The 27,884-nt window shown below is 39.4% G+C and overlaps 1 protein-coding gene across 2 annotated transcripts; it reads left to right on the forward strand.

The window, feature by feature from the left end:
- The first annotated feature begins 5,706 nt into the window (after window positions 1–5,706).
- dnajc24 (DnaJ (Hsp40) homolog, subfamily C, member 24) lies at window positions 5,707–13,945 on the forward strand. Of its 2 annotated transcripts, XM_063875293.1 has the most exons (5): window positions 5,707–5,818; window positions 8,389–8,486; window positions 9,294–9,423; window positions 11,879–11,947; window positions 12,992–13,945. In XM_063875293.1, exons 2-5 carry the CDS (start codon window positions 8,391–8,393, stop codon window positions 13,186–13,188), a joined length of 492 nt encoding a protein of 163 aa, XP_063731363.1. In that variant the 5' UTR covers window positions 5,707–5,818; window positions 8,389–8,390; the 3' UTR covers window positions 13,189–13,945. The 2 variants fall into 2 exon arrangements, with proteins under 2 accessions (XP_063731363.1, XP_063731373.1); XM_063875303.1 differs by lacking the exon at window positions 8,389–8,486 and having other exon boundaries at window positions 5,736–5,818.
- Window positions 13,946–27,884: the final 13,939 nt, after the last annotated feature.

Consider the following 27,884-nt stretch of genomic DNA (forward strand, 5'->3'; position numbering starts at 1 on the left):
GGTCATTTACTTACCGTGACGTCAAACTTCAGAATAGGCTCAATGAAAATTCAATGCAGACACTGTTAATTGTGAAATTTCCCAAATAGATGGAGTTTAAAATGATTATTTTGTTAATATAGAATTGGAAAGTAAAAATAGTAAAATTGCTGGAGGGTCATAGGAGAAAAGACAAAAACAATACATAGTATAATTATTTATGTTCACAGTACACTGTAAAAACTGGGATTGTGGTCAATTAATATTAAATAAATTATACAAAGTAAATTATACACAATGGTTTGTGTAGTTTGGAATCACATTAAGCTAAATTCAAAACATTTTGAACGATTTATTAATTGCATTTTACTTAGTTTTGTTTGAATAAAATCAGCTGAGGATTACTGGGGTAGAAATTAGTGGTATATTTTTAGTAGCGTAAAAAATGCAAAATATTGATAAATTCTACTCATTTGGAGGTCAGTTCTACTGCCTTACACTTCCACCCCAGGCATTTTGCACGGGCAGTTCATCATCTGCGTCTGCCACACTTCACTTCGTGACTGCCAAGTTACCAAAGGTAAGACCTGCTTATTGTTGTTTATTAACGCACATTTTTAAAATCACGTTGCTGTTGCAGTTGAACATCGTTTTGCGTTATTCTAATTTACCAAACATTCCAACTTTACTGGCTAAACCAACTTTTCAAATTTAGCTAACGTTAGCATTAGTGATTCAGTCAGTCTCCATCCATCCATCCATCTTCTCCCGCTTTTCCGTCAGGGTCGCGGAGGTAACAGCTCCAGCAGAGAGCCCCAAACTTTCCTTTCCCTGGCCACATCAACCAGCTCTGACTGGGGGATTCCAAGGCGCTCCCAGGCCAGCGAAGAGATATAATCCCTCCACCTGGTCCTAGGTCTACCCCTCGGTCTCTTCCCAGCTGGACGTGCCTGGAACACCTCCCTAGGGAGGCGCCCAGGTGGCATCCTCACTAGGTGCCCGAACCACCTCAACTGGCTCCTTTCAACGCGAAGGAGCAGCGGTTCTACTCCGAGTCCCTCCCGGATGACTGAACTTCTCACCTTATCCCTAAGGGAGATTCCAGCCACCCTGCGGAGAAATCCCTTTTCGGCCGCTTGTATCCGCGATCTCGTTCTTTCGGTCATGACCCATCCTTCATGACCATAGGTGAGGGTAGGAACGAAGATGGCCCGGTAGACAGAGAGCTTTGCCTTCTGGCTCAGCTCTCTTTTCGTCACAACGGTGCGGTAGAGCGACTGCAGTACCGCTCCCACTGCTACGATTCTCCGGCCCATCTCACGCTCCATTGTTTCCTCACTCGAGAACAAGACCCCGAGATACTTGAACTCCTTCACTTGGGGTAAGGCTTCATTCCCTACCTGGAGTGGACAGTCCATCGGTTTCCTGCTGAGAACCATGGCCTCAGATTTGGAGGTGCTGATCCTCATCCCAGCCGCTTCACACTCGGCCGCCAACCGATCCAGTGAGTGCTGAAAGGTCACAGACCGATGAAGCCATTAGGACCACATCATCTGCAAAAAGCAGTGCAGTTGCAGTTCGGTGGACTAAGGATTCAGTCAGTCTGTGTTGTTCAAATTTAGCTAACGTTAGCACATCAAAATCAGTCACATTGACCCGAAGACACAGTTATAGTGAGTTATATACACTGTTGGAAAGAGGGGATTCCTAACTTTCTAATGATATCAGCATTGTTTTTGTACTCCAAATATTCGGCAAAATATGTCACATTATATAATGACTGTCACCGAGTGATCATTTTGAGAAAAAGGCCAACAAAGCGGAGCTGCGGAAGAGCCCAGTGCGAGTAACGGGTGCCTGTCATCTTACATATTCTGAAAGCCAAGACTTTGTTTATTTCAAATGAAACAAAACCCCAGAACCGGAAATCGAGTTTTTTACGCAAATCCATGTTTATTCGAAATGAGCTGTTGCGACTTCCAACTGATTTTGATAGAGCAGGTCACATATCTTGGCGGGCATGCATAAAAGGAGCTTTAACTCGTGTTTATGAGGCAACTTAGTAATTGAAACTATGTACTTAAACAAGATCCTAAACCTCTTCTGCCCACACCTCTGTACCTATACATTGATTTTCTCTTATTGTTCTCTTGTGGTTAAAGACCAATCGACATGTGTGGCCTTACATCTGATACATGGATGTCTCCAAACTATGTAGTTGTAAGCCTACTGCAGTTTTAATGTTTGATTTTAAAGTTATGTGTTTGTTAAATGTGTCTTCATCCAATGGAATTAAAGCTAATATGAATTTCGTTTCAGGTGCAGGCAAAGAATCTTGAAAACCACCTGGCCCAATGTTGTCTAGGACCTTTCAGTTTTGATTTAAGATGAAATTACATATTCCCATCTTGTTTACCTGCACAAAACCTAGGTCTAGTCCTACACTGTTTCACACACTGTATGTATAATGAACTGTACTGTTTAAAAGCTTAATCAACACAATTACATTCATTGCCTATACATTTTTTTTTGCATCATAGATCATTCCATCCAGTCCCTGTTGATCCCATTCTTGTCAGGTATGTATTCATTGCCAGCCTTAAAAAAGCCAATTTTGAACAAAGATTCACGATGCAATGTTTAACAAAACCATTGCAGACATTCTTTGGTCTGAAGACTGCTATAAGACCTAGTTTATGGTTAGATAGTATTGAAACCTCAATGACACGTGAAAATGTGAAACATTTGGCTAGAATGTTGTGGTGGAAACTTCTGAAGCAATGGAGACGAAACTCAGACACTGGAGAGCAGGAACTTGATGGCAAAACACTGTTGGGTTTATTCGGAGTTACGGCCGGAGAATTGACAAGACATTTACTGTAGACACGAGTTGCCACAGCGGTTGCCAAACCAATTCTGAAGATCTCGACAATAGGAAGAGGTTTTAACTAGTTCCAAATGGATAATCAATATTCTTCAAACGTCAGACTAAACAAGCTCAGACAATACGTTTGATTTAAACTGTCATCTAGGGCACAAATAAGGTGTTTACCGGATTATCCTAGTCCAGATAAACTGGCCCTAGCTGTCCCTAAACAATAAAGCCAATCTTAGGTCAGCATGAGCTTGTACCCACTGTGGGAACAACAAGGCTTCGGAAGCCCAGGCTGCCCCTCCTTAATGAAGATAACAGCACCTGCAAGGCCGTAGAGCCAGGTCAGAGGAGGACAGAGAGAAGAGATGCAAATGAGCTAAAGATTTACAAGCTTACAAAAAATATTCCCTAACAAATGGGAATGTTTTATTTCACAGGATGAGTGAGAAAAAACAGTTGCAGGCAAGGCAGTACCTCCGTTCATGGAGATCAGCTAGACAAGTTATGAGCAGTCTATCCGATGCCCTTGCAGCTGTTGGCGACATGGACGACTCCTTGGACTTAAATGAGTCATTTGAGGATCGTCCTGTTTTGGAGGATGACCTCGATGACTGGATGGATGTTGATCCCTCTGATGATGAGGAGGAAGACGCTTTAGGGGATGACCTGGAGGTGTCTGAACAGCGTCCGGCATCGCTCGCATCTGACCTTGCTAGCTGGGCTTGCCAGTTTCAGGTGAAACACAAAAGCTGGTGATCACGTGACTAAGGGATGACGGACACCTTCAGTGCAGAGATAACAAGTTCACTAACAAATCTCCGTTGCAATACAATAGCTTTATGTTTGGTTTAATCCAGGTTTAATGTTTTTTGGCCGATGAAATTAATATCACATTAACTATTTTCTTTTGGTTCGCTTAACAATTAAATCCCGAACAGGTCTACTTGGCAACTAAATATTCTAGAGCTAGTTGAAAGACAGCCGGCCAAAAAATACTGGCGGGTTAATAAATTGATAAAGTATCCAAACGCTAAAAAGTTTAAATTAAATAACTTACGGGCCAAGAATAAGAAATAGGTTACAACTAATAAATAAGATGCCAGCCAGTCACAGTGAAGAACAAGCCTGGATGCACTCAACAGGCAGGCTGTCAACTGTCTCCGCATTGAATGTCGGGCCAGACACAAAGAGTGGCGTAACTTCAGCTATTGGCATAATCCTATTTAAGTTTTGACTAAATGTAAAATGAATATAAATGCATGCATGTATAATAAATTGATATTTGTTAGTGTACAGCTGACTTTTCTTTTGAATAGGCTTGGGGTCAACATTAGCTACAGCAACCAGCCAAAATGCAGGTAAAATATGAATGTGGCTTAGATACTAGATTTTGGGGGTTCTATAAAGGGCAAATGAGGACTGCACCATGCAGATCCGCCCTAAAGGCGACGTTATGGCAACATTTCTCAAGATGGTTGCTACAATGTCGCCAATATGTCTTTTAGTTGCCGCGATGTCACCAGGACGTGGCGGTTATGGACGAGCAACGTCGGCAAGATATGTTGCGGCAACGTTATCGCGTCTTTCACCCGCATGTATCGGCAACGTTAGAACTGGGGTGCTACTGGCTAGAACCAGAAAAGGGCCAGAAAAGCAAAAGATTGGATCTTGAACCAGATCCGGTTTGGTGGAAAAGGGGCGTAAGATACACTGTGTCGGGGAACCACCACAGTGTCCACGTTTTTAATTTCTTATTATGTTGAAATGCAGTAGAATAGTTAAGCCTTTTCGTTCATTTGGGAGGAAACACTAGAAACATCTTTATCAAAAATCTACACAAAGACAGGGTTCATTTTGGGGCAGTAGGCCTACAATTGAACTGCACCAGACTGTACAGACCAGTGTATTTAATAGAGCGAAAACCACAGCCCTCCACTTTGACGGTGAATATTTTGTCACTTGATTAATTGATCCTTAATTCTCCCTATATGAAAAAATAATTAACTGCAGAACAACGTCAGTCACTCGGTGTCTCCGCTTCCCTTCCTCTGTGGCCTCGTTAAAGAGCCGTAACTGAGTGACAGACAGGAAGTCAGATCACAATGTGTCATAGTTTCACCTCATCTGTTCTGTTCCCGTTTCAATTAACAGATCGCTCCTGGTCTGTGTAGTCAGGGCACATTTCCCAGCGTGTGGTCTTGTGCTGCTCTTTTCTGGCTTCTGTTTCAGAGGTTTGGCAGTGGAATGTAACACTTCATTTCACATAGTTAAATTATATTAAAATACATTATCCATTTACATTTGGGAGTATTATTTTCTTCAAACAAAATGATGATCACTGTCTAACCAGTAGCATGCTTTAACCCTGAAAAGACAGGTTTGTACATCACTGTTTTTAACTATCACTCTTGATTTGCACAATTTTAGTTATTAGTGCTGATGAAATATGAAATTAACATTTTCGGATCAAGAAAATCAAGTGTTAAACTCTGAGTTAATTGTTACAATGTTTTTTTTAACAGTATCATTTCAGGGGCAGATATTGTCAGCCATATTTAGAATGGCTGACATTTTTTGTAAATGTTTTCTTTGTCTTTATTTATATCTTTTGGTTTTATTGACTGCATTAATTATGTTTTCGTCACCATTAAATGTTGAGGCTTCTCCCTGAATGTATTTTCAGCAGTTTTAAATAAAAAATAATAAGAAAATAAAAACATGTTATTATGTGATTAGGTCTACGTTTCGCTATTGCTAGCTAGCTGTTAAGGTAATAGTACATAATGTATGTTTGGATTGATTTTTTCCGTCTCCCACTGAGTTGTAGTACGGTGCTTTTATTTGTTTAATAGACCGGAAGTCTTGGTGAGCGCCACAGGATGTCAGCAGCCGGACTATAAACACAGGAGGATTCCGTACATCGCTGGACACATGTCTTCACTTAGGTGACACCCTTGGTTTATGGTATGTTTACTGCTTTACATGAGAAACACAAACACATACAATAAAGAACAAAATGTGCTTTTATTATGAGCCTTCGTTATAAACAAAATGACATTATTTCCGGCTTCACTAACGTTTGTTCGGCTCGCTACAAACCAAACAGCAGTACCGAACATAAGTGTTCCGTCATGTTTAGCTCCATAACATACTGAACCGTTAATGGGACATTAATGGCGGAGTTTATGAAGACACCGAAGTAGCTTAGCAGTCCAGTTAGATAGCTTCTGTTTTACGTTCCAGTCAGAGAAATCTATAACGTGTGTAGTAACTTGTATACAGTGTATGGAACACTGCATCCAGCCTGGCTGTCATTGCAGCTCTTTAAACAAGCAGGTGTTACTGAACTGCTTTCCAAATCCCTTTCTAGAGTAACGTTAAACATAATAAAGATCCAATAAAATGCTCAAATTAACCTAGCTTTGTCATTTAAAAAAAATACTGGACATGTATAAAATATGTGTTATTTGATTAAATAGTTGTATGTGTTATAGGCTTGTGAGCCAACTGATCCAATCTACCTATCGATATATTAGATTAAAGTTATTGTTATTACTCATAGTGCAAGTACTGATAATGAAATGCAGTTAGCATCTAGCCAGAAGTGCCACAGAATGGGCAAGTTACTTCCAAAATGTAATACAGTACATATTACTTATTACTGTCTTTTTAAAGTAATAAGTTACATTACATTATTACTGTCTCTGAACTGTAATGCGTTACACTACTTTTGCGTTACTTTGCGTTACTTTCACCAAAATAACCTCTAAATATGGCTTTAATGCTAAAATGTAGTTTATTGCAGCTCATTAATTAAAGCTATCTATGGCAGTATGCTGAAATTAAACGTGTGCTCCGTTTAAGTGGGCTGAATAATATGTGATACCGGTAACATGACGTCTCTGTGTGTTATTAATAACATGTTAGTGGAGCCTCTGCACGGCCCTGTAACCTGCTGTATATGAACGAGTCTCTATGGCAGCGTTAGCTCACCTTGTCATTGGTGTGTTAACGGGGATTTGGCTGACAAGCTTTCTAAAAGCCGGCGATTCCACAGAGGACAGAGGCTGCAGATCTTCAACACTCTGCCACGAGTCTCTGAACTTCTCGGGGTTCAAGCAGCAGACCCAGAGAAAGTTACCTTCTGGTGCTTTGGGCTGCGTGCTCTCCTGTCTTTCTCTTTTCTTTTCTCCGAGCCTGCAGCTCTTCATTGTGCATCTGCAGCTCTGCATTGTGAGCCTGCAGCTCTGCATTGTGAGCCTGCAGCTCTGCATTGTGAGCCTGCAGCTCTGCATTGTGAGCCCGCAGCTCTGCATTGTGAGCCTGCAGCTCTCAATCACAAATCTGTTTCTGCAGCCCTCTTAACCAATAGTAAACAGGCTTACTGAGTTACTATTCTACCGGCACAATTATTTCTCTGGTGTCGGAATGTCTCACGATGTTTGTGATTTCTTAGAAACTAAACACCACATCATTTCAGGTTAAAATGTGTTGTAACTGCGTTACTGAGAATTGTAAGGGCTATTATATTATACACATTTCAGAAGTAATGTGTTATATTACTGCGTTACAGCAAAAAGTAATACATTACTGTAACTCCGTTACTTTTGTAACGCCTTACACCCAACACACTGGTTATAATAGGTTTATCATATACGATAGTAATAGGGATAAACAGACATTACACATTTTGATTATACTACAGAGGTACATGTAGTATAATGTAGAGAATATAATAAAGACACTATAGACAGAATAAACATGGAACACTTCGACCTGTATTGACAATTTTATAAATATTGAATAAATGACGGTAAGGTACAGAAGATATAACCAGTGGCCTTCTTCCATGGTTTTTCAACAAGCCACTAGATGCCTTAAACAGACATTTCTAAAACATTTTCTTTACTTGATATTTGTTCACTTGGCATCAGATGGTGTGTTGATATTGTGCAATGGGTTTGCTCAAAATGAAATAACAAACTTATTCACAAAGGTAACCAAGAAAGCAGGCCTTTACAATAGTTAAAACAAAGGAGGAAAAACTCAAATTAAATAATAAACAACTTCGGTGGTGTTCCTTTCTTTCTTTCTTAGGCTTGTATAACTTCAAAACTTAAACGGTTAAAACAACAAGGTGCCTCAACAGCGTCTTTTCGGCAGGTTGCCCATCTCTGTCCCTTTAGAGAGTGGCACCTTGGGAATTGTGCCATGTTGACTACATACATCACCATTAGGTGGCCTTTTAAAAAAAAACTAAATACTGGCTCTAACATAGTAGGTGCCTCTTGATCTTAGATCTCATTAACTGACTAACCATCACAATACAAAATAGCTTTAATAGGGGTCTCCTCAGGAGTATTTGTTTGCCTGTCATCTGCAAATCTAATACTGATCTTGCAAAACATAAACTGATCTGGCTGTTCAAGACATGCTTTAGATGTAGCCATCTAAAGCTTCTGTGTAAAGCCAGTTGGAAGATTATTAGCTCTGTCAGTGGATCTTTGTTATTGATGCCGGTGTTGTGTTGACAGGGATGAGTGCAGAGAAGGACCTGTATGCTGTTCTGGGGGCCAGTCCCTCAGACTCAGTGCAGCAGCTCAGACACAGGTACCAGCAGCTGGCCTTACAGGTAAACACACTGTGTCTGTGTAAGCGTGACGCAACACATTAATGCATACTATAGAGCAGGGGTGTCCAGACGTTTTTCCCAGAGGGCCACAAACAGAAAAAAATACGAAGGGCTGGGCCCCTCACTACGTATATTGCCTCATAAGTTAAGTTATGAGTGAGGAAAATCTAACAAATGTAGGTAAATGATGCTTGTAACTTGAAAATGCTTTTAGAAAAAAACAGCGTACATTAAAGCTCTCTGTGGGGTTTCATTCATTCTGTTGGCAGCTCATGCCTTAAACAGAAGCCTCAGGTTGCTGATAATAAGGGGAAATATGCAGGGTATATTTCAAGCTGGTTATGTAAATAAATGATTGGGCTTTTTTGTTATCAACTTAGATTTGTTAGAAAATGTTTTCAACTTTAATGGACTGAATTTCTTTGAAAATAGGGCTCATTAACACATGAATTTAAGAAGCAAAAAATATTAGACGAGCAAGTTTCATGTGTGGGCCATATTCCATTCTTCTTTTTGAATTGGCTAAGGGGCTGATTCAACATGGCCCGCGGGACGCATTTGGCCCCCGGGCCGTAGATTGGACATCTCTGCTGTACAAGAACATGCTTGTGTCTCTATGGTGCTATAACAATACATTATTATTATTCTGTGTTTATGTTAAAGTGTAGATGAGATTAGATTTACTTTATTAATTCCAATTTGAAAGTAAAAACAAAGGATACTGAACAGAAGAGTAGATGATTCATCCTATATATTTATCTGAGCCCTAACCCTGTGTATATGTTTGTGTGTGCACCCCCAATACAGTTCCACCCAGACCGCCTCAGAGGTTCTTCAGAAGCAGAGTCCGGTGTGAAGAAGTTTCTGGAAGCTGATGCAGCCTGGAGGATTCTGAGCGACCAGAACACCAGGAGAGAGTATGACCTGCAGAGGAGAGGTAGAGCTCACACCTCACTTTACTCACGTTTATCCTTTACAAAAGACCATGAATCCAAACGTCATCAAAACCTCCATAAGGTTTCAGGTTTCAGGTTTCAAGGTTTCAAGGCTTTATTGGTCATATGCACAGCAGATACAGCGTATATGTTGGCAATGAAAATCTTATGTCGCGTGCTCCTCCAACAACTCAACATACATGGTGCAAATAACATAAATAAAATAGTGCAAAAAGAGAGAAGAATATTTACAATAACAACAATAAAGATTTGAGGATGTAAAAACTCTAACATAAACCATAAAATGATTCTCAAACCAATATCATTTTTGGAAGTTACTGGCTACATACATTCATTGTCATTTCATCAGACTGTAACAAAGCCTTTATGGATTGATTAAGTTTCGATTTTTCTAACACTAATTAAGATCCGAGCGAAGTTTAGCACCCATTATTAATGGTTCAGAGTAATTATCACTGTCAAACTGTACAACTTGATAATGAGTGTCAGTAGAAATAATAAGAGTGTGTGAAATCTGTTCACATGCCTAAACGTCATTTTTCCATCACTTTTCATATATTGATGGCAGCGGTTCTTTCCGTTTAAATGTGAAATTTGCTTTAAAAAATGTGAGGATTTGAGCATTATAGCACCCTCTAACAAAAGCACCTCAAGGGCGTGAAATCCATTACATGTATACCAATGTGAGACGAGGAGAGATGTTTCCCAAAAGCATTGTAACCGTAGAGGTTGTCAGATTGTAGAATGTCTTCTTGCTTTTATTCTTTTTTTATTAATCAATCAATCAAATGTATACAGCCCAATATCAAAAATGACACATTTATATCAGGGGGTTTTACAGTTTGAGTACAAAGAAAATTCAGTGTTAAATTGTACATTTAGAAGAAAAGAAATCTGGTTATTTAGAATTACATTTTGATATTAACCCCTAACTCTTGATTTCCTTATGTTGAAATAAAGACAACAAGCTGGACTGTCCACAAACATTAAACAGTAAGATAACATTTCAACAATTAAACCCGTGTTCCTCGCTAAAATAAACTTCACTGACGGTAATAAACACTAAAATACCCAAACTGTGTTCATAACTCATTCATACCGTAATACTAAGAGCGTGATGGGTCTATAATGTTTGCAGGATGAAGTGTAAGAGAGCAGATGTGTTCCACTTTTTCTGTTCTGGTTCGTACATTGACATCATGCTGGTGAGGCTGAAGCAGAAGCTGCTTTGGTCCTTTTAGCTATCTTTAGAGCTGGTGCAGATGACACCCTCTGTCCTTAGACCCCTTGCATCCACACGGAAAACCTCCCAAGGAAATCCCACAATCAACGCAGAGGAGGGATCTCTCTTCCAGGCTGGACAGACATGCAATACAGTGGTGCAGGGATGGTGTATTTTTGAAGGCCGGCCCGCCCGGAAGTAAGCTGCATATGTTCCCTTGACAAAGAGCAATGTGATTTCTCCATAGACTTTCGGAATATTGTTAAAAATAAGGTCTGTGGAAAACAACTTTTTGATAAATGCACGTTTTGTTCAGTTGGATAATCTCCACATGTCTACCCTTTTATCATTTTTGAATCATAAATCTAATCGCCGGAAGCAAAATGCTAATGTTACACTATAAAGGAACTACAGACGAGTACAGCAGGGTCGCACGACTTCAACATCACGCCAACTTAAGATCCTTTCAACTGACTTTCACACGCTTTAACAAAGCTTTTCCTTTTAGCCACACTGAGTTTAACTAGAAGTCACGGCTGTTTTAATCAGCAGTCTGATATCGTCTTACAAAGATGGGCTAACAAACTTAGCGGGAGTGTTTACGTGTTCGGCGTAATGACGTACAACGTCCTCGACAACTTCTGTAGTCCTATTCAGCCACTTGTTAACAACCATCGTTTTTCAGACACGTAAAGTCTTCAAAAATCTCCAGTGGAACAGTCGTAGAACAAAACGTGATCCGTCTCTTAAATATGTGTCAACCACAGACCTTATTTGGAGCTATTTTCCAAAATCCTACGGAGAAATCCCACAGAGACGAGGGAACCGAAGTGGTAAAATGCTAACTCACTTCTGGGTTTTAGGACTCGTTCCTGCACCACTCTATAAATGTTGTGTGTGTAGAATAAACAACATAATTAAATGTCAGATAGCTCACCTGGTATAGCTAGCAGCCCTTTTACGTCTCATCCTCTCTGTCTCGTGTTTGAAATCTGTATATAACTTTATAAAGATATCAGAGCCCAAAAAAAAATGGTGTGAACATCCATATTAATTCAATACATAGTCTAGTCCTTCCTCAACCAAACTCTGAATACAACAACATTATGTGAGAGATGTGAAGATATAATACTGTTCACTGCTGATGTTCCATATTGCTGCTTATTGTCCTTCTACTGCCACTATAAAAAAATCATGCATCCATGTTCCTCCAGCTCAGGAACTGAAACAGGATTGGCCGGTGGATTGTACAGTGTGTCTGGAGGACATGACCTGGGACGAGGGTTAGTACACACTGTTTAAACACACACACACACACACACACACACACACACACACACACACACACACACACACACACACACACACACACACACACACACACACACACACACACACAAAGCAGGCACTGGTAATGGAGTGGTGCAGTGATGATACATTTGTCAGCCCGGAAGTTTAGCATCACAAGGGCTCCCTCGACAAAAGCGTGGTTATTCTTTAATTGGATATTGGAATATTCCATAAAATATAATCTGTTGCAAACACACGTGTATGATACTTACAGCTTTTGTTCAGAATGATAATCTCCTCATATTAGCACCACTTTTATGATTTTTAAGCAAACCTGCAATTGCCACGAGTATAAAGCAAACGCCTGGCTATAAACAAACAACGTCACGGTCACATGACTGCACCAACGCTAAGCTAAATGTGGCTAATGTTTGCCGTGATGATGTTTAGTAGTCTCATTTAGCCACTTGTTAGCAACCTCTGTTTTGCGTTAACTATTCAGACATTCAGCCGTGGTTTCACTGATGGATTTCATGTTAAGAAAAATACCAGAAAACATCTTCTAGCTTGTGTTTCACCTCACTACACATTTATAAAACCATTGATTTCAAGACAAGGAGACTGGAAGTGCTAAGTTGCTAACTCCTTCATGTGTTTAGCACTCAGTCCTGCACCACTCCTTTCATAGAGAAGTTAAGATAAAAAAAACACTGAAAATCCAATAATACCATCCTGTAAATATTCCTGCGCATTGATTTGCAACAATGTCGGCTATGTTCCAACACAATCAGCAACATTACAGGAAGTGATGATGGGAGACACATTTATATTGTCTCACAGTACATGATGTCATATTTTACACCACCTGGGAAAAACAGCATCAAAATTGTACATAACAGATTAATCGGGTCCTTATATCTTTGAGTTCTAATTATACCCATGGTCATAATACCCTAACAAGTCCTCGTCACTGTGTGATTAAGTCAGATACATCAGTCATTTCTAATCTAAAATGTAAGTCATGTGTGTTGTTTCAGAGGAGTGTGTGTACACATACGGCTGTCGCTGTGGAGGAGGATTCAGCGTCTCAGAGGAGGAGGTAGAGGAGGAGACACAGAGGAGGCAGCAGGAGGAGGAGGAGGAGCAGAAAACAGATGGAGGAGTGGTGGTGTGCTGTGATACATGTTCCCTCAGTGTGTGTGTCACGTGGTCATTACACAGAAAGACCCAGTAACAGTCACACCTCGGACACTGACGTCAACATTACCCTGCTTGGAGGAGGACACCAAAGGATGGACGTGTTGGTTGTGGAAGAGGACAGTTTCTCCAAAGCTTGTGTTCAGCAGGGTTTGAAGCAAGGCCTCAAAGCAGCAATAAATCAGCTCACTGAGGACACGTACTGTATGAAGGTGGCAGATTTTATGTGGAATTGTGTGAAGGTAAATGTTGCTTTTTCACCCTTCTCCTTGTGGACATTGACAGCACATCTCTGACCTGGGACCTGCTCTTCAGCCATGGCCTGACAGGGTCCAGTTCATCTTAACTGAATACATATGTTTAACTTAGTTTATGGGTGCTTTGATAAACGTGTGCTGTTATTTTGAAATTTGAAGAGAACTCTTGTTACTCTACATTACATTTCATTTAGCTGAAGCTCTAATTCAAAGCGACTTACAATGAATGCCTTCAACAAAGCAGAAAACTACTCCAAAAGCGCAGGTACATTATCTTTTGAAGGTCAAACCATAGTTAGTGCTGCTGCATTGGCTTTAAAGAAGCAACACCTTTCTAAGTGACACATTCTGAAGTGGGTTTTTTAATTGCCAAGCTCCTTTGATATATCTTTTGCTAAAAGTTTACCAAAGTCATTGAAATTGTAGTGTATTATTTTATTATAACCTCTTATTTATTGTATGGTATGTATAGGCATTGAAATGATACAATCATGATTGTGATAAATACTATGGAATAATAAATTGCTGTTTTTTCTATAGGTGTGTCTAAAGAAAAATATAGTTTTCTTATCTTGAGCCCAACTGTTCGAGGCTAACATGAATTGATTGACAATGATCAGGTAGAAGTCTGGTTTATATCTGATAAATAATATCAACTCCAATATCCACAAATGAAAAACGGGGCTTGTTGAGTTCTTTTGTCTCTCAATGTCTGCCTGAAATTGAGAGCCTGGAAGGCAATGACTGCATTTCCTTTCTTTTTATTATCTTTTCTTTTTAAGCATTTTAAGCAGTTCTTTACATACACAGACAATTCAACTCATTTTCCAGTTGAAAACATTTTTGTTTTTTAAACAATAAAGATGTAATCAACAGCACAGACATTTTAATCATATTCATTTCTAATTACATTTTGTCCTCTCTGTATTTGTCAACCAACAATCTAAATGAACCACCAATCATTTCATAAATGATCAAAGAAATCATAAACTGCATTCAAATTCGTTTTGAAATGCTTTACTGCTATTATTTAATATCATTTTAATACAAATACCTCTAAATATCAAGAAATAGCTCACATAACCCAAATATAATACAACATACAGCCCTGGAAAAAATTGTATTCTATAAATTACTGACAACATTTCTCTATGTTGGAATTCAACAGACACTGGAATGGCTGCCATACATGTAGAGATAACAATTTAAGAAAAGACTTGCGTTAAACATGGTGTTGCGGTATAAAAACACTGAAACAAATCCATCCTGCAGCAAAATATGCACCAAGACTAACACACACAGTGTGAGGTTCAGGTTTTATTTTAGACTTATCCTATTCAACAGAAAGGTGCAGCCCTCTTATTCCCTTGCGGATATGTTTATAAGTGGTGGGAGAAGTACTCAGATCTTGTTCTTGAGTAAAAGTAGAAGTACTCAGATCTTGTTCTTGAGTAAAAGTAGAAGTACTCAGATCTTGTACTTGAGTAAAAGTAGAAGTACTCAGATCTTGTACTTGAGTAAAGTAGAAGTACTCAGATCTTGTACTTGAGTAAAGTAGAAGTACCAGAGTGTAGGAATACTCTGTCACAGTAAAAGTCCTGCATTCTAAATGTTCCTCCAGTGAAAGTAGAAAGTACTCTCATCTAAATGAACTTAAAGTAGCGACAGTAAAAGTAGTCATTGTTTGATTGGTCCATTTCAGAATAATATCTCTGATATGTTTTATAATGATTGATCATTAAAGTGTTCTCAGAGCTGGTAAAGGTGCAGCTAGTTGAATGTCTTTGTATACTGCAGGGTAGCTGCTGGATTTACTCCAGGTGAACTAAAGTCTGATTTAAGGGAGATTATATTTACCATCATTAATCCAGATCTGTAAAGAAACTAAAGGGATTAGATAAATGTAGTGGAGTAAAAGTACAAAGTAGAATACAATTGAAATACTCAAGTAAATCACAAGTATCTCAAAATTGTACTTAAGAACACTACTTGAGTAAATGTACTGAGTTACTTTACACCACTGGTAATTGGTCACTGCACAGTAACTGACAGAGCTGACTGATGTTTATATAATCCTCAGTTAAAGTGTGACCTCTGTAGCAATAAGATTTAAATTGAATTTGTTTTGTGCAACAGATTTCTTTTTCTTTACCCGTCAACACCACTTTAGCAGAGGTGTCAGGCTCTCCAGTGATAATGGCTCCTCTCTTGTGGATGTCAGGAAGACTACATGGTGATTGTTGTGAGGTCCACACAAGGGGATGGTCTGTCCTCTGGAGGGCCTATCGGTGAGGTTTTACTCAGGCAGGGTGAGGGGGCTCTGTGCACTCTGGGGTCCTCGCTGCATGTCTGAACATGCCTGTTGGCATACCTGATGCTCATCAGCCACATCACAACCAGCAGAGAGAACAGATGAGATAATATACATGATCATTCTGCACCTGTCTCTTGCACTGCACTCCTTTTCTTGATTACAAATCTGGAAAAATTAAGGAAAGCTTACAAATCACAGAGAAAATGACTACAAATTAAATATGTGTTTAATTCAGTATAAATGAATGACATGATTGATATTACAGCAGCGTTAAAACACATGAGAATGATGACTATTGCCTCCTCAGATACATGTTCAAAAGCTTGCAGTCATACTGAGACACTCGTAAAACCCTCACAGCACTTTTATGAAACTAAAAAGACCTGAGAGCACATTGGCAGATGGAATTCAAGAAATTGGACTACATTTTTCTTCATCAATCCAGAAATATAATCATTTTTGCATCAATGCTTTATAAGAAGTTGACAGTGTGAAAAGGGAACAATAAGAAACACCTACACCTAACTTATCTTTAATGTCAAAAATGTTCATCAATCATTTTCAATCTTTCAATATGTTATACTGTATGTTGGGATATCAAACTCAAGGCCTGCGGGCCAAATCCGGCCCGCCACCTCACTTTATATTGTACTTAAAAAAATACAACGTTATGATGACATATGATGAGGCTAACTTAATCTCATAAATTCATGGGATTATTATGTAACGGTAAGACAGAAATGTACTCTAAGTGTGCAAGACTTCTGCTTTCAGGGATATATTAATTAGGTCATAACTAAAACCAATAATAATCCAATGCAGAGGCAATTATGTAACATAATACATTATTTTATATATTATATATGTACAGTATATTTATAAAGTCTTAACGTTAAAACCGGCCTTTTGAGGGCAACCATAATGATTATGTGGCCCGCGATGAAATTGAGTTTGATAACCCTGCCGTAGGATATTCAATACCTCACTCACAAAAATACAATATTAAAACAAAACACAAAGAAATACATTTATTATTTCCCTACATGCGATTCTATCTCCTGTCTAAGTAATCCCCATATGACGTTGGAACGGCAGTGTCCGCAGCATCATCTTCAGGTGTTTCAGGCACAGTTTGGACTCTCGTTAAAAACATGTCAAATATAACGTGCACATCGGACACCAGAGTAACACACTTTTATAAGTGGCTTTGAATTTAATAACAAAACACGTTCGCCGCACCTCCCCCTATACTGTACCTGCAAATGGTGCTAATTGTAGGAAAGTGATCTATCCCTCAGAGGATAAACACTTTAAATTAATTGTATACCAACCCCCCCAATATAACCCAGAATTGATTATACCACCTATAAACCCCTCAGCTGTATGCGGCAGATTTCTCCCATAATAGTTTTTGTTCCTTGTTGTGATATACCCTCCCAATAACTGAATTTAAAAAATGATCTTTTAAAGCTACATTACATAAATAAAAATAATACAAACAAAATAAATAAAACAGAACATTTGTGTCAAGATACATCTGTTTCTCCAAACAGCAGGTAAAACAAACCAAACAAATAAAATAAAATAGTTTATCTGGGGCTGAGTTTCTCTTTTTATGTGAGAAATTCTAACCTATGTTGTTGTGAAAGCCACAAGAGACAAAAAAAAGGAAAATCTCCAAAAAAGCTAATAATATAGATAGTAAAACTGTGTCCTATGACCCAGAAAAATTATCCTGTGACGACCTAGGGGTCCTGATCCCCAGGTTGGGAACCGGTGCCTTAAATGACAGAGCCATTCTCCTCTCTGCGGGGCTGCGACAGACTCACAAAGGGATGGAGGCTGGTAATGACTCTGCTCCCTCTCTGGTCACTCAGCCTGCAAAGGTCACAGCTGACAGAGGCTCCCGTGATGATCATCTCTCATCTATTATCCCCCCTAATCCATCCACCCATCCATATCTGCCCTCCTCACCGAGAGAAGCTGAAGAAGAAGGGGTGGAGGGCACAGAAAGTTGGGGTTTGACAGAAAAGAAGGAGGGGGGGTGTATTGTCTGAATTTAGTGCTAATTATTTTCTCTGCAGTGATTTTCAGTAGCATCAAAAAGTGGTCAGCGGAGACGGAGAGATTCTAGTGGTGTACTGAGGGGGGGTTGGGGTGGGGGGTGCGAGTAGACAGCTGATGTTTAAATGAGGGGTTGGATATTGATGTGACAGACACAGAGAGACGCTGGGACACAAAATCACTTTCCACAACACACCACCTACAATTAGAGAGCTTCAGATCACTTTCTACCCTCCACCCCCAGAACCCCTCCCCTGTCCCAGTCAAACACTGTAAAAATCTAACAAACATTTCAATGAACTCAAATCCCCTTTTATCAGGTAGTCATTGTGATGAGTTTAAAAGTGTTTCTAGTGTTTTCTGAGATTAAACAGGTGGAAACTGCCCATACGGACAAAAAAATACCCTTGTGGACAGGCACCTGCAGAGGATGTTAGAGGGGTTCAGGCCCAAACTCAAAAATCTATTCCTGGAATACATTTAAACTATAAAAAAGCCAGTTTTAAGGAATATTAAAATGTATGTATTTAAAACAAGCCAAGGTATGATGTTGGTTCAAACACTACACAACAGTACATTAATGCTACATGCAAAGAAATGAAGTGTACCACCTTCTCATTGAAGGCATTCAGAATAGAGTGGTGCAGGGATCACGTATTTTTGTAGTCCGACCCAGAAGTAAGCTGCATGGGTTCCCTCGACAAAAAAGCAATGTGATTTCTCCACAGGATTTTGGAATATTGTAAAAAATAAGATCTGTGATAAACGAACCTGTTTGATAAATGCACGATTTGTAATAATAATCTCCACATGTATACCCTACTTTTATATGTATTTAATGTCGTAGAACAAAACGTGATCCGTCTCTTAAATTTGTGTCAAACACAGTCCTTATTTCGAGCTATTTCTCAAAATCCTACGGAGAAATCACTCAGAGACGAGGGAACCGGAAGTTGTAAAATGCTAACTCACTTCCGGGTTTTAGGACTCGGTTCTGCACCACTTTATTGAGCCTTGGAAATAAGGGGCAATAAGACTTTATACCACTAATATTCTATTACTATGTTCCAACAAATTAGTTCATTAATAATAATAATAATAATAATAATAATAATAATAATAATAATAATAATAATAATAATAATAATAATAATAATAATAATTCACAAAATGACGAAAGCAAAACATAAGCCTTAGATAACAAAATGTATTTCTTTATGTTAGACAATTTCCTTTGATTTTATTTAAAACAGGGCAAAAGGACAGGTGCTCAAGCCCCTTTTGAGGTCTATCTCTGCATGTGCCTGCTTGTGGATGTGTCATGCATAAATAACACTAGGGTTTAGATGATTGTAAATTACGCCACATTACATTGAAAGCGGATGGTTGCTTCTACGGAGTTCAGACAACACCATTCATACTATTTTAACTCTTTCATGTGGTCAGACACACAACAACAACCCTGAGTATTTGATATGATGTGTAACACATACACTCTGACAGAGGGACAGAGAGAGAGTTTGTGGATTAGAATAGAAAATATCAGCAGATACAGCAGCAAAAAGTGCTGTTACACCGGGTCGACGGGGGGGCACCCAGAGTGCAACCTGATGGTCCATCTGGCTGTGATCCTGTGTAAAGGAGAACAACCAACATTCCACCTGCCAGAGCATTGTCAGATAACAACCAAGGCTAAACTTACAGTTCAGAGCGTAAATGAATGGGGAATTGAAACTTTAATGGAAACTAAAAATGTAATGTATGGTGCATAAAATCACATCGTCACATTCTCCTTTAACACTTTTCCCGAAATGCAACAGTTGTCTTTTCTGGGATGAAATGACAGTGGGAAGAAGCCTTTACTTTTAGAAATCAACACCAAGATTTGGCCAAAGATAACGCCTTTTGCTGCTTAGTAAAGATATACACATTGGCTATATTTGGAAATTAAAAAGCCTAATTAGTTTGCAACGAGGTATGAAAGAAAAAAGGTTTTACCCGACAAACAGATACATGGATGGACAAATTCTTTTTTTTTTTTTAAATCTCTATATAAGGCATATTTTAAATAATGCATCAAATTGACAACAAAAAATGAATGTTCAATTTAGCATTTGCTTATCAGAATACAGACTAATGAGTAGAATTACATTATGTATGTCTTTTTCTTTCATCTCTTTAAAAAGTATAAATAACATGCAAACATAAAGATTCAGATTCATCCCGTTAATATTTACGGTCATAATATTATTAATAATCATTTTAATGTATTATTTAATGACAGCATTCCAGTAAACATGTCAGCGGCCATTCACACCACAGCCTCCATAAAGAGGAGCTGTTGAGGTTGATAGTAACATCATATCAAGCTTCAAGTGAAGTGACCACCCTCCCCTTCAGTTAGTGTGACCAACAGTAGGGGGGGGGGGGCGGTCTTCAGCAGCCACCTTGTTAATAAGAAGGGAACTCCCATTGGGTGTTAACTAATTGGCTGTATAGCAGACAGGCCTCAGAGACACTCGGGCCTTGTCAACTCATTAGCATGTCGTTAGCTTGTTATTAGCTTAAAGCTTGTTTAGCTCCTCAGCCCGATGAATGATCAAGAGAACAATCAGTGGACCTCCACTGTGTGTGTGTGTGTGTGTGTGTGTGTGTGTGTGTGTGTGTGTGTGTGTGTGTGTGTGTGTGTGTGTGTGTGTGTGTGTGTGTGTGTGTGTGTGTGTGTGTGCGTGTGTAAGCATCCTGTAGTTTTACGGACAACCATTAAAGCTGTGGGGATGGATGAGGCCAATTTCCATTATTAATAAAAAACCTTTTAAATATTTGCTACATGTAAAATGACTAAAGTGACCACCTCACCTCCCTCCACACACTCTTTTCTATTATTTTCTTCTTATTAATAGTTATGCATGCATTCAAGACCATCAATTTGTTTTCATATTTTGTTCAGATTACACCGGTTTGTGATGCAAAATCTTAATGAGCATAGTAATTACTACACAAACGTCATTCTGGTGTCCTGTGTGTTGAATTTAAAAGATGTAGGTGTTTACCAGGGAGGGTGAAATGAAAAGATATTATTATTTTGCATTGGGGGAAATGCAGGATCCAGCTGTTTGTGATCCTGGGGATTGGGATTCAAAGCCAGGATATGCTTTATGGAATTAAAATAACACTTCACTAAACATTATAGACAGAAAGATTTGTTTGGATGTCCTGCCATTGATCAGTGATGCTTCTGACATTAAGTATAACACATAAAACACCAGCCTTTCCAGTAAACAGTCATTTGCTTCTATTTACAGAATGCCAAAAAAGATGCTACCACATTTCTGTTCTCCTGTCAATATGACTGGGAAAACCTTCCCCAGATGACCCCCACCGTACATCCACAGGCTGTATGGTTTTATAACATGCAAGACCTGACCCTCATTAAAACAAAATAGAATGAAAAGGGTCAAACTTTCTCAAGATCATCTACATTTTTCTCTTCAGAGCTCTTTGTCTTTGTTTTCACCTCTCTGTCAGCGATTCACAGCACAGGTCCCACCCCCTATTTCTCAGATATTGACTGTATGGATTACAGCAATCCTGTGTGTTTGTAGGTGCCACTGCATTAAATCCAGAACAAAATGTAGGAGATCACTGAGTTAGAAACCAGAGTCTTCAGGTGGATTGTGGAAGAAATTTACAACGAGCTGTAGAAGGAAAGGATAGGCCATGAAAACAATTGAGGGTTCCCTTTTTTTAACATTGTATAATGAATTTCAGTAACCAATTTTGCAGGTTAGTAGTGGTGTTGGCATTTATCAGCCACTAGAGGGATTGTGGTGTCATTCGAAAGCATGTGCATGGTCTCAGGCTCTACAAGCTCATCTTACGGAGTGTTGGTCCCTCCACTGGCAGCCTCACTCCCAATGAGGTCAACTATAGAAGCCCATGCTGCTGCTGATGTGCAGCTGTCGGGGTGCCGTGAGCTTTTGAATGAGTGCCACAAGCAATTAAGTTTGACTCAGCGCTGAAAGAAGTCTGTGATCACCACAGTCCAACAGGACAAAGTCCTTTTTATAATGACTTACTTTTGAAATTGCAATGCTGACACAGTTTTCCATTGATCTGAAGTGTGTATTAAATGATTTGAGAGCATCATTGCCATGTTTTAAGTAAGACCTTATTTCACAGGTATTAAGTTGCTACCACACAGTTATTCAGTAATCCAAACTATGGCCGGCCGGTCAGTTGTTCTGTGATCCACAAAGCCAGTGGTGTGTGGTCCTGTATGGCATTGAGTTTGGTTCCCTGTAATACGCTAAAATCAGTGATAAAATGAAATATCACGATCCTGTTCACTCTACTCCCAGGATTGTTAATGTTAGAAGAAGCCCGCTGCAGCAGGCAAATCATGGGGTCATATACTCCACGTTCTTCTATTTTACAAACAGCAGGGTGGCAAGTGCTGGCCTGACCAGGGGGCCAGAGGTGGTGTTTCTGTCCTTCTCCCTTTCCCTTACTTTCATGTTTCCGTTCATACTCACTTTGGAGCTGTATAAAATAACTGTGACACGTTCTTTTCCTCATTTAGGGTCATGGATGTATTAAATGTGAACACACTTTGAGCCTGTACCAAATTTGTAAGGAGATGCAGGTAAATTTGACCCTAATTAATTTCATGTAGAGATTTGCCCTCAAAAATTGAAATAAAAATGATGAATGTTTACTGAATGTGATGAGGCATGTTAATCTGAGCTGTTGGACACATTAGCTGTTTCTTTATGATCTAATATAACTTGCAACTTGTAAACAATTTATGTTTTTGTAGCTATGCTAGTGGCATGGTAGTTATTATATGCATGGCAAGTATGTCTGCATGTAGTAATATGAAAACATCAGCTCTCTGTACATTATGCTGTGCTAACGTTCCAATTAAGGATGAGAAACATTCTTGTGAAAAATACCTAGATGGAGGTTGCTGATCTGCTAGGCAGCTTTAAGGAAACCCATTGAGAGAACGAAAAGGAAACCCAAAATTTGGAGAAATGGAACCCCTGGATTTGATCCAATGGACTGTACGATAGTTTAAAGGGGGACATATTTTAAAGATCTCCCTTTTTTAGTGCTTCTCTACATTTATTTGGTTATCTGGTTTGCCTACAAACCCACACATTGTGAAATGAGACAACCCGGTCAGTTTTTGCGGGATTTAACAAACCATTCAGATTTGGCAAAGTATTGAATGGAAATACTGACACATTGGGGTATCCAGAGGGAGGGCTGCCCAGTGAATAGAGCCGAACAGAATAGAGAGCAGTGTGTCCGAGCCGGAGCTAAGCTGCTTCAGTCCAGGTTAAGCGTGAGTAATCTGTGTTGGCTCACAGGCCCCCAATGGGCCCCGGGCCCCCACTGCCTGGCCTGTCCCTTCTGCTTAATCTGCCCCACACTACCTGCCCCCATACCCTACCCGACTCTCTGCCCTCACCTCCCGCCACACTATTGTTTCTGTATTAAGTTGAGGGACTGCACAGACCAGACCAACAGACTGCAGAACAAGATAGTAAATCATGTTTTAGATCAGTATCATGACACTTATTTTAGATTGTAATGTTTTACTTTGAATCCTTGGTTCTACCAATAACCAAACACGTAAGAGATTCACTGTAAATCCGGGCCAACTGATCTTTGTGATCATAATGGTCATCTATGACAGTTTGAATTGCAAAATACAAACTTTACAGATAGAAAAGGCTTGCAAACTGTCTATTTCTTAACTATAAACTGATATATCATCTTTCCCTACCACAGAGCTTTATTATTTGCAATTAAAAAATAGAGCAATGCCTGCATATCCTCCAACAGGTCCTGATCATCTTCTTTTTTCACCTCCAGACGTTTAACTTCTCATCTAACTGTTAGGCTAACACATGTCCACCACTAACCCAAATAAACCACCTGAAGACACCCTTAAAACAATCAAGACCATAGGATTTATTTGAACCAAACATCAAAATATACACATATAAATTTGAGCACCAAAAACCTAGCAGTCCCCACACCAGAGACTTCTCCCTTCTGCTGTTGGCATTGGAGCTTTTATGTTCTTCCATTCCAGGTGCACCTCGTCATGCACCTCGTTGTAGCAATGCAGCACACCTGGGCAGAGGATCAGAGGGCTGTACAATCATGAGAGAAGACAAATCCATCATGCCAGGGGCCTCTCTTCAGTCAGGGCAGAGAGAACTCAAACTGTATAAAAGCTTTGACAGGACCAGCATGTCAGATGTGACCTGATGACAGAGAGCGTATGTTCTGTCATTAGTTGTTCTTCTTCTGCATGTGCCGGTATAATGAAGTGAGCTCAGGAAAACAGGACCTGTCAGCTGCTACTCCTCCATCTTTACAGAGAGGACATAAGGGATCTGTCAGCGGAGAGTCTTTATCTTCCATAAGTCTTTTTACGTAAATGAAAATAGGATCCAGGAGCATGTTAAAAAGCATACAGAAGACGCCAAAATATAATACTGTTCTTTAGGCAGGACCACGACTACAGGTTTACAGTAGCATGATTCATGATCCATATGCAAAAGTCCCTTAAATGTCAATTAGAAATTAAGTTGTAGTGTTATAAATGTTAAAAAAATTAATATTCTTAAATCAAAGCTGTTATTATTATTATTATTATTATTATTATTATTATTATTATTATTATTATTATTATAGCTTTCCTGCAACGCTGCAATTATGTCCTGTAATAATAATAATTCAGAGGCTTCAGCCTTTAACATTAATACAATTTACATTTATCAAATATATGTTTTTACTTAAAACATTCTTTAAGATAAAGGATGAGCACTTCAAATATGTACTTTTTTATGCTACTTGTCAATTATCATATGTTCAATTTAGGGGTGAAAATCTCTGAAAGATCGTACTGTTTCATAACAGATTTTTCTTCCATCTATAATGTCTTTGTATTTTTGAATGTGCAAACCTTTCAAATGAATTTAAAAAAAAATAATTCAAATAATAAATCCCAATTTCTTACACAGCTGTCCCACCGTATTTAAAATACCTTACCATGGAGCAAAATGCTGACTAAAGAGTCAACAGAGCCCACGCCAGACAAACTCACCCTGCCTCACATGGAAGCACTGTGAGGTAAATGTGAATTCCTTAATAGAAGAGATCTCTCTCACTGCTCCTCCTGTTTCAGTCCCTCCACTCCTCCGTCTCTTGTTAACATTTGTTGGATAAATCAAACACTTGACAATTACAACCAGAATCAGAGACTCTTTTGTGCTGACTCCACCGGGCTGCGTGGATGTGCAGGAGTGGTCGACACAAAGACACTGTTTACCCCCGCGCGTTATACCCTAACTCTGCTCAGTGGCTCAGCATAATCACTTGTTGTGGAAATCCCTTAGCACTTCACTTCCATGTAAAGTGTGTTTGTGTCTCCACACTGATTTACTACAGTGTGTGTCAACACTGAATGACTACGCAGACTGAAGTCAGAGATAACTGCTGCTTCACTGACCGCTCACTGTGCTTCTCATGTTTCATTGTTTCTGTGTTAACCTCTAAACACAATGACAAGAACTACACTGTTGTAAAGCACAAGGCATGAATGATGTATTAGTTCCCCAAAAACACTGAAAAATGGGAAATCCTTTGCTATATTGTCTTGTTAATTGTCTGTGTTGCATTCCCACATACACAATACAATGCTAAATGGTAAACACAAATAGGAAAAGGAATTAGTGTAAGAATATAACTACTCATCCTGCATTTTTATAAATTATAATTAACATTTTAAATTCAGGGGGTTGTGTTCTGGAGGCTGTGCTAAAGATGGTGGCAAAAATAGGAATTAAAAACACATTCACAGCGTGTGCCTGTTTGGAACGCTTCAATTGCTTGTAATAGTAGCCCTGACATTAGCCTTTGAGTACCTTTTAGGACCAGCTGAAGCAGACATTTAACTCCTGCCAGTTCACTCCAGGGATGTTCTGCCCCAAATTTAGCGACAACTTCTAAGAATGTGTTAAAATGACTATTTACCAGTGGAGTGGCCAAATCATATAGAAATAAAACAGGTAATTAACTCAAAACAATACTGCCGCTGAGGCACCAGTTAACTAATCTTATGCAGGTTGATTCAAGCCACAAGGAGAGCCATAGGAAAGGCTTAAGAAAGGAAACTGTGTTCAATATTCCTTTGATAGTGATATTGGATCATCAAATAAATGCACAATGGAGATTCTTGTCTGGACTTGGATCATAAGCCTGCGTAAGATTCGCTAACTGGTGCCTCAGCGGCAGTGGTATTTTAAGTTAGTTATCTGTTTGATTTCTATATGATATATTGCTTTATATTATTTCAGAGTTAATCATTTATTACCTTGCTGTTTTTGTTTATAGTGAATATATTATTATCCTTATTATTATTATTATTGTTATTTAGTGTTGCTATGCTTTTATTTTCAATGGCATGTTTGGGCACTGGGTGTTTAGGGCACATTGGGGCATATATTGGAGGCAGGTGGTGGTGGGAGCAGAGCAACAGAAGGCACCAATGGCGAACCGTGTCTATCACAACAGGACCTTCTGTAGCAACACTGTCTGTAGACACACCTACAGACATTTGTCTAATGCTAAGTGTGTTCATCCTTTTTGGAAAGTAGTCTAAAAGAACAATTAACGGATATCCAAGCAGCATGAAGCCATTTAAAAAAAAAAAAATCTTCTCCTGAAGACAGTGGAGAATTACCGCTGTGATTTATCGTCATCATCATAAACATCTGATTTCTTCCTCTCCTCAGTGAGATACAGTAGAGCCATTACCATTGACAAGTTAATGAATGTGTGTGTGTGTGTGTGTGTGTGTGTGTGTGTGTGTGTGTGTGTGTGTGTGTGTGTGTGTGTGTGTGTGTGTAGCTTGGTGACGCCACTGGCAGGAACTGTTATGACATGCCTGTTGCTATAGAAACGCTATGGTGAGGTGTCTGACAAGAACCATTTCCAGTCCCGGAGGGGAATGAGCGCTCACACACACACACACACACACACACACACACACACACACACACACACACACACACACACACACACACACACACACACACACACACACACACACACACACACACACACACACACACACACACATATGTTGTTTTCCAGTGCATTTGTGTGTGTGTGTTAGTGTGTGTATGTGTGTGTGTGGGTGTGGGTGTGTTTGGCAGGCTTAAACATGGTGGAGTCTCTTGGGCTCTCTGTGTGTCAGTTTGGTCCCCGGGGGCCCGCAGGAAAACAACTGTACTCACCAGCTAAATGATGATAAGCACTGTCTGGTAGACTCATTCTCTCACTGTATGAATCTCTCTCTCTCTCTTTCTGTGTGTTTGTGTGTGTGTGTGTGTGTGTGTGTGTGTGTGTGTGTGTGTGTGTGTGTGTGTGTGTGTGTGTGTGTGTGTGTGTGTGTGTGTGTGTGTGTTTGCCAATAGGTGAAAGAAATATTTCACTCTTGCCAACTGTCCCCATTAATCCGTGTTTTGTGCTGGAGAGTCAATAATAAAATGTGAAAAGTAAAGTGATTTACTTTCTGCAAATCAAGACAAGAACTGTTCTGAATACATTATTTCTAATGTATTGAAACCCAAATTTCCTCAGTTTGCTCTGTAGTTTCCTGTAGTGTTCATACATCCTGTGGGTTGCACACTATCTGTTCCTGCAGTAGAGGCGCTGTCCACTATCCTGTGACTCCTATGAAACTTCAACAAACCTGTGCATGCTTCAGCAAAATGTCTTTCCTCTGTTTTCACCACAGCTAAAGAACGAGTGCAGAACAGGATCTATAGGCAGGTAGTGAGGGGCCTTACTGATGTCCAGTGGTCTCCAGTCAGCAGAACACATGTAGCATTTGAGCATTCCTCCACTTTCTATGCCTTTTCAGTGCCATGTGATTCATGATAAAGATCCGCATTGATATTGTGAGAGCAACTTTGGATCAAACTTCGTAATGTGACGCATTTGTGTTATTTTGAGATTAGATTAGATTATATTCGATATACTTTATTGATCACAATTTGGGAACATTTTTCG

The sequence above is a fragment of the Eleginops maclovinus genome, chromosome 2 (genome assembly GCF_036324505.1).
Source record: "Eleginops maclovinus isolate JMC-PN-2008 ecotype Puerto Natales chromosome 2, JC_Emac_rtc_rv5, whole genome shotgun sequence".
NCBI classification, from domain to species: Eukaryota; Metazoa; Chordata; class Actinopteri; order Perciformes; family Eleginopidae; genus Eleginops; species Eleginops maclovinus.